This window comes from Tarenaya hassleriana, unplaced genomic scaffold, assembly GCF_000463585.1.
Source record: "Tarenaya hassleriana unplaced genomic scaffold, ASM46358v1 Cleome14, whole genome shotgun sequence".
In the NCBI taxonomy this organism is placed as follows: Eukaryota; Viridiplantae; Streptophyta; class Magnoliopsida; order Brassicales; family Cleomaceae; genus Tarenaya; species Tarenaya hassleriana.
This window is the reverse complement of record NW_010964598.1, coordinates 884,818-892,926: the sequence shown is the minus strand read 5'-3', so window position 1 is coordinate 892,926 and position 8,109 is coordinate 884,818. Positions and strand designations below refer to the sequence as shown.

At 36.1% G+C, this 8,109-nt stretch overlaps 1 protein-coding gene across 1 annotated transcript in view; it reads left to right on the top strand.

Annotated features, from left to right (window-relative positions):
- Positions 1 to 3,434: 3,434 nt before the first annotated feature.
- LOC104808355 overlaps positions 3,435 to 8,109 on the top strand; it is a 6,535-nt gene continuing 1,860 nt past the window's right edge. The window contains exon 1 of the mRNA XM_010534029.1: positions 3,435 to 3,523. Within this exon, the coding sequence (XP_010532331.1) occupies positions 3,497 to 3,523 (27 nt within the window). The 5' untranslated portion in view covers positions 3,435 to 3,496. The remainder of the gene's footprint in view (positions 3,524 to 8,109) is intronic.

The following is an 8,109-nucleotide window of genomic DNA, read 5'->3' as shown; positions in this document are numbered from 1 at the left end:
CTTGTCCATATATATATATATATAAGAAATATATATATATATGTGTGGATGCAAAGGGAGAATATAAGAGAAATATATAAATATATATACGTGTGTGTCTTTTTGTGCTGGGTATGCATCTTCTTATCAGAGAGCCACACATACAGAAAAACAAAGGATAAATGTCCGCTTCATTATTTTTTTTTGGGAAAATCCAATATATATATATGAATTTGTCAATTTTTATAATATAAAAACTAATTTTATCAAATAAAACTTCAATTTTATTTTTTTTATCAAATATGAATCTGAACTTTATAATCGTTATCATTTTTAAATATATAAATGACATTACATAACAATATCAGAATATATGAATAACATCGGTTAATATGTTTACTTTGACACATAAGATATATATCAATATTTAAATTTTAAAATGACAATAATTATAAAATTTGAATTTATTTTTGATTAAAAAATAAAATTAAATTTTACTTGATAAAAAAATAAAGTTTAGATTTTAATTTATAAAAATTGATAAATTTAGATATTTTTTCGGATTTTTATTTTTTTAATCTTTTTATTTTCAGAGGTGAACAACTCTATATATATATATATATATGGTGGGCCATTCGCGTGAGTTTCAAATTTGATTGACAAAAATACTCAAGAATTGTTTTCTCCACTATTTTTTTTTTGTTCGTATTCAGTTTTCTAAATCCTTTTTAACTTTTTTGTTGTTATATTTTATTCCATTCAAATCGATTATTATCAAATTGACCACTTACAAAAATGGTATACACCCAGTACCAGATTTTCATGTAATCACTACAGATCCAAGAACATAACTCTGTTGTCTATCAAACTGTGTTTATTCACGTTCATGTCCAAGAATAGGCGAAAGATACTGAAACTGGATACCTTTTTTTTTAATCAATGAACTGAAAAAAAAAAGACAGCAGAGTTGCTTACTCAAAAGACAAAATTTCGGGGCATCCTGTTAGATAATGGTTCAATGTTTCGTTAAGTTACTGATGCAGAAGAGGAGTTGCTGTCCTTCTGTAATAATTTAGATTAAGTTATATGTCAGTTACTATATGTAAAATTTGTGAAACTGTAAAAAAAAACTGCAATATAATAGTTACGTATTTGTATTTATAAGTCTGTTTGGTGTTCTGTGTTTGTATCTTTTTTATATAATGAAGTGAAATTCAGAAACGTCTTTTGTGTTTGTTTATACATTCAAAGCAAGAGAGAAGTTCGTGTGAATCTCTTTTGAGAGGAGGGTACAAAACAAAAAAATAACATTGGTATCTGAGCTTTATTGATTTAAAGGGATCTGTGAGTGTTTTTTAATGGATCTGACAAATGGTGAGAGTATGGTTTCTTCAACATTCCCTTCTATTACTCCTCCGGTGTTTAATGGCGAAACTACCAAATGTGGGCTGTCAAGCTGAAGATATTTCTGAGAGGAGTAGATCTCTGGGAGGCTGTTGAAGATGATTATGTGGTTCCTCCTTTGGGAACAAATCCAACTCTGAATCAGATCAGACTCTATCGAGAAAGGGTTACCAAAAAAGCAAAAGTCATGTCCTGCATTATTTCTGCAGTTTCGACTTCTGTCTTTACGAAGATAATGAAGTTCGAGACAACAAAAGAGATGTGAGATCATTTGAAGAAAGAATATGAAGGAGATAAGAAGATTCGATATATGAAAGTGATGAACCTGTTTTGGGAATTTGAGATGAAGCGGATGAAACCCAATGAGACGGTGAAGGAATATTCAGACCGTTTGATCAGTATTGTGGATCAAATCAGGATTTTGGGCACCGATGTGGAAGATCAGAAATTAGTGTAGAAGATTATGGTTTCAATACCGGAAAGATTCGAGGCAACATTGGCTTCGCTTGAGAACAACAAAAAAGTTTCAGATCTGATGCTTCCTGAACTTATTAGTGCTCTCCAAGCACAAGAGCAAAGAATGCTTATGAGACAGGAGGAGCCTATGAAAAAAGAGTTTGTGGAAGGTGCTTTGACAGCAAAAGAAAAAATAAACAATGCAGAGAAGGAAAAATCTGGAGAACCTAGCAAACATTGAAACAAAAGTAGACATCTCATTGGAAATGTTGGAAGAGACCCGATGTCAAATGTAGGAAATGCAATAAAATGGGGCACGTTGAGAAGATTTACAAAGAAAAGAACGTTAAAGATATACAAGTGCATAATGCTGAAGCAAATGAAGTTGAAGAACTCTTTATGGGGATACACGTTGACTGACTTATGGAAAAGGTTCAAAACCTTAAACCAAGGAGGAGTGTTAGATAATGGTTCAATGTTTCGTTAAGTTACTGATGCAGAAGAGGAGTTGTTGTTCTTCTATAATAACTTAGATTAAGTTATATGCGGGACAGTCACCCCGTGGACCATCCCATGTCGGCACGAACGTGTATGAGGGGGGGAACATACACGACCGTACCGACCCATCCAGACCCCATGACTATATGTAAAGTTTGTGAAACTGTAAAAAAAACTGCAATATAGTAGTTACGTGTCTGTATTTATAAGTCTGTTTGGTGTTCTGTGTTTGTATCTTTTTTATATAATGAAGTGAAATTCAGAAACGTCTTTTGTGTTTGTTTGTACATTCAAAGCAAGAGAGAAGTTCGTGTGAATCTCTTTTGAGGGGAGGGTACAAAACAAAAAAATAACACACCCGAATTAACGTCCCCTACGAGATCATCAGAATCCGACCATGAAAAGCTACAAATCTCATCAACGATAATTACAAGTTCGATCCAGACCGTCATACCCATAATTCACATACATACCATTGTCAAAATCCTCGGTTAAATCCGCGACAGTATTGCTACAACTGGAAAAAGAATCGGGTTTCGAGCTTGGTACCTGAGAACATTCGGCAAGCAACCGTGTTGTGCGGTGAAGATTGTTGGATTTGGGTTTATTTGATAGAATCAAAACGGGTCTAGTCCGAGAGAAGTCCGGTCCGTAGAAAGTTTTAGAAAATTTAATAAAAATCTGCAGAATATTGAGAGAATATTCTTGATTGATTTTGAAATTCAAATCGGATTTAAATCTGCAGAAAATCTATCAAATATGATCGAGATAATATCAAAATAAAATCTAATTTGAAATTCAAATTGATTTTATTTTGAGATTTTCCCCTTTACTATAAATAGGAGTATTTGGTTAGTTTATTCTACACAGAAAAAAAACAAGCATTCTAGAAAAAAAAAGAGCATTCACATATTTGTTCATATATCTCTCAGAGTTCGCTTGGTATTTGGATAGTTTCTTTCGAATACACGGTCATTATATCCTGTGAGTTCACTGTGCTCCAATAGCCTCGAAACTTCAGAGGTGGCACAAAAATCGAACTTAAGGAAACTATGTTTCATAGATTTCGACAAAATAATTTTTTATTTCAGGTATTTATCTGGAATCGTTCGAATTGCCGGAGTATTACCGTCGTCCCCAACAATCTTAAGTTCGAATCATGGTTAACACGAGACAAACTTCTCGGGTAAGTGCCTAAATCTTTTTCAGTTTCGGTATAAAACTTCACATGAATTTGGATCTAAAAAATAACTAGGTTTTAAAAAAAAAGTGTTAAAAAAAAGCAAATAACTGTTTTCTTGTCCAAATATTAATAAGTCTGAGTCCAATTGAATTTAAGACCTAAATTTAATATTGAATATTAGCCCAATTAAATTCAAAGAGTTTAGCCCATATTGAAGCCCAAATTAAATTTAAAGAGTTTAGCCATATTGAAACCCAAATTAAATTCAAAGAGGTTAATTCAAAAGCCCAAAAGATTAAGTCCAAATTGAAAAGTTTTGTTTTGATTCAATTCAATGAGACTAATTTAAAAGCCCAAAATAGTAAGCACAAATTGAAAAGTTTTGTTTTGACCAAATTTAAAGAGATTAGTCTAAAAGTCCATAAGAGAAAACCCAATATCTTTTTTTAAAAGTGTTTTGTGGAAAAAAAATTAGAATATTATTTTTTGTAGAAAAAAAATTAGTTAAACAAAATCGGACGTAACGTTTCCTGTAAATTGGGGAAGCAAACTTTGTCTTAGTGGGATGGGTTTGAAGTGGAAGCCCTTTATACCCTCCTCATAGTAAGGATGTAGGAATCGAGGTGAACCCTCTGGCTATCACTGGAAGCGAGCCAAACCAATTTCACTACAAAAAAAATGCAAAATTCCAACGGATTAATCCGTTGGAATATTTTCCAACGGATTTTCAACGGTATACCGTTGGACAAATTCCAACGCAATTCTAACGGATTTCCAACGGACTCTAACGGATACGTCCGTTAGAAATCCGTTGGAAATTTCCAACAGCATATCAATGGATATTTGAGTTGGAAATTTTCCACGCATATTCCAACGGATGTCCGTTGGCAATAACGTTCGACAAATTCCAACGGCAACCCGTTGAAATTATCCGAACGTTATGAAACGCGGCAATAATTCCAACGGATATCCGTTGGAAAGTGTAACGGTAACTAAATTTTTAACGGATTTCCAACGGACATCCGTTGGAATGTTTGTCTATTTAAACCATCCGGCCATATTTCGCCCAAACCACTCTCTAAATCATTCTTCTACTATTCTTACACTAAAAATTCTCCTAAAAATGGCATCTTCAACAAATCCGAATATTCGTTCGTCCCGGCAGTGGATATACGAAAGAGTTTATTCGATTACAAAAGAGGTAACGCAAGAATTCATTAACGGTTTGGAACAGTTTATGAATTTTGCTTTTATGCAGCCGTTGTGTCAAGAACGTGGAAAAATGCTATGTCCATGTACAAGTTATCGCAATTTTAAATATCGCAGTCCAGAAGATGTTTGTGTCAAGAACGTGGAAAAATGCTATGTCCATGTACAAGTTATCGCAATTTTAAATATCGCAGTCCAGAAGATGTTTGTGAACATCTATTTCGAAGGGGATTTGTCGAAGATTATTATATTTGGCGATTTCATGGAGAAGAAGTTCGGACAATCACAACGGGACAACATGTCTCGGCCGAGCAGAGGTATGATGTAGATGAAGATATAAGAAATCATTATGTTGAAATGGTGACAGATGTTTTTCCTGTGGCAATGGTTGAGCAAAACTCATCACAAGATCAGGATGAGCCAAACGTCGAAACAAAACGGTTTTTCGACATGTTGGATATGGCAAATCATCCTATCTATGAAGGATGTAAAGAATGTCAGTCACGTTTATCTCTTGCATCAAGATTGATGAGTATGAAAACGGATTACAATGTCACCGAAAGTTGCATGGATTCATTTTGTCAAACATTGCGTGAATATTTACCTGAAAATAACGAAGCTCCAGAATCGTATTATGATACGAAGGCTATGTTGAAGAATTTGGGAATGCCTTATGAAAAGATTGATGTTTGCAAAAATGGTTGCATGTTGTACTGGGGTGAAGAAAAAGAATTGGTTAGGTGTAAATTCTGTGGGACTAACAAATATCGTCCGAGTAAGAATGTATGGAGACAGACTCTGTATAAAAAGATGTTCTATATGTCGGTATCGTACAGATTGAAGCGTTTGTATGAATCACAACAAACGGCTTCGCATATAAGATGGCATGCCTCGCATTCTACCGTTGATGGAGAAATGCAACATCCATCAGATGCTTTGGCGTGGAAAAACTTCAACATGGTATTTCCTCAATTCGCTGCTGAGCCTAGGAATGTGTATCTTTGTTTGTGTACTGATGGATTTAGTCCGTACGGACAGTCTGGCATGCAGTATTCATTATGGCCCGTTATACTTTCTCCGTACAACTTACCACCTGAGATGTGTATGAAAAGAGAATTTATGTTTTTGACATTGTTGATTCCTGGGCCAGAACATCCGAAGAAGAGTTTTGATGTGTATTTACACCCGCTCATTAAGGAGTTGAAGGATTTGTGGGACATTGGAGTCCCTGCTTACGAGTAAGTGTGAAACAAAATTTTTACACTGAGAGTGGTTCTTCTTTGGACGATCAGTGATTTTCCGGCGTATGGCATGCTATCGGGATGGAGCACACATGGAAGACTTGCATGTCCGTTTTGCATGGAGGAAACAGAAGCGTTTTAGTTGAGACATGGGAGAAAGTCGTGCTGGTTTGACTGTCATCGCAGATTTCTTCCAAGGAATCATCCGTTCAGACAAAATCGTACGCTTTTTACCAAAGGTAAAATCGTTACTGAGGAAGGTCCTGTTATGCAAACCGGAGAGCAAATTTATTCTGAGCGAATAAATAGTGGATATTTGGATGATTTGGAAGCTTCTGTGCAATGTGGAGGAAATTTTGGGCATAAGAAGTGCAAAGGATTTGGCGATTGGCATAACTGGTATAAGCGTAGTATTTTTTGGGATTTGCCTTACTGGAGTTCGCTAACGCTTCGACACAATCTGGATGTTATGCATATAGAGAAAAACTTTTTTGATAACAGCATCAACACCGTTCTGAATGTGCCAGGGAGAAGTAAAGATAACATCAACTCGAGGAAGGACTTGAAAGATATATGCAAGAGAAAAGAGTTGGAGTTGACACGTGATGGTCACACACCTGTGCCGATATTCAGACTCACAAGACCAGGTAAAACGGTCTTGTTTAAATGGTTAAAAGAAGAGGTTAAATTCCCTGATGGATATGCATCCAAATTGGCGCGATATGTTGATACTGATTCATTAAAGCTTATGGGAATGAAGAGTCATGATTGCCATGTATTCATGCAAAGACTCATTCCTATTGCATTTGCGGAGCTATTGAAACCCAGTGTCCACGGAGTGTTATGCGGTATCAGCGCATTCTTTCGAGATATATGTGCAAGATCTCTGAGAAGAAGTAACCTAGAGGTTTTGAAAGGCAACATTCGTGAGATACTTTGCGCATTGGAAAAGGTATTTCCACCTTCATTTTTTGATGTGATGGAACATTTACATATTCATTTACCAGATGAGGCGATATACGGTGGTCCAGTACAGTTTAGATGGATGTATCCATTTAAGCGATTTTTTTTCCATCTGAAGAAGAAGGCAAAAAACAAAGCAGCAGTGGAAGGATCTATCGTCAAACAGTATTTGTTAGAGGAGATTCAGTTCTTTCTATTTTGAATCTCATATTCAGACGAAGAAAAGGAGGGCTATCAACGAAGACGATAGAAGTTATCTCTACCAATATGATTCATGTTTCGGACTTATTCCCGAAAGTTTTCAGCCTACTGGACGCCTCAGAGGCAAATCTGAAGAATATTGGTTAACTGTACAAGAGTACAATCACATCGCCACATATATACTGTTGAATTGTGAAAAACTTAAGTCATACGAAAGGTACACATTTTTTAATCTCAGATGTGATTAGAAATTAATTAATTACATATTTATATATTTGCTAACTTCATGCAGTGATAGAATTCCGGCATGGATCAGAGATATATCACATGGACCTGGAAGAAAAGTCATTTGCTGGCCGATAATGTTCATCCGAGGATACACCTGGATCAGAGATATATCACATGGACCTGGAAGAAAAGTCATTTGCTGGCCGATAATGTTCATCCGAGGATACACCTTTCACACTTACGATCATGGAAAACATAAATCCACGTTCAATTACGGAGTTTGTATAAAAAGCGAGTCATCGGAAGATCCTGATTTCTTTGGGGTTCTTCGGCAGATTTTCCAACTCCAGTATCCAGGATTAGTCGGGTTGAAAACAATCATATTCAGATGTGATTGGTTTGATACAACGTCGGGACGCGACTCACAGAAAAATCGATGGGGAGGTTGATGGCTCGGATTTTATCTGGATTTTACATTAGTATGCCCCTGTTTTCTAAACGGTTTCCACACATTCTTAGGCATTTTTAGAGCCATTCTAGGGTTTTGGGTCTATTTCTCGACTTTGGCAGGAACCCCGGACATAATGCACAAATTCGGCGCGAATCGGAGAATACAGTTCATCTGGTCCGCCCCTGACCACCTACGGTCCGGCGGACCAGGAGAGTGCCACAAGTCCGCCCCAGCGCTGAGCCAAGCTCGGACCAGACGAAAGAGAAGGCCTGGTCCGGCTGACCAAATCTGGTCAG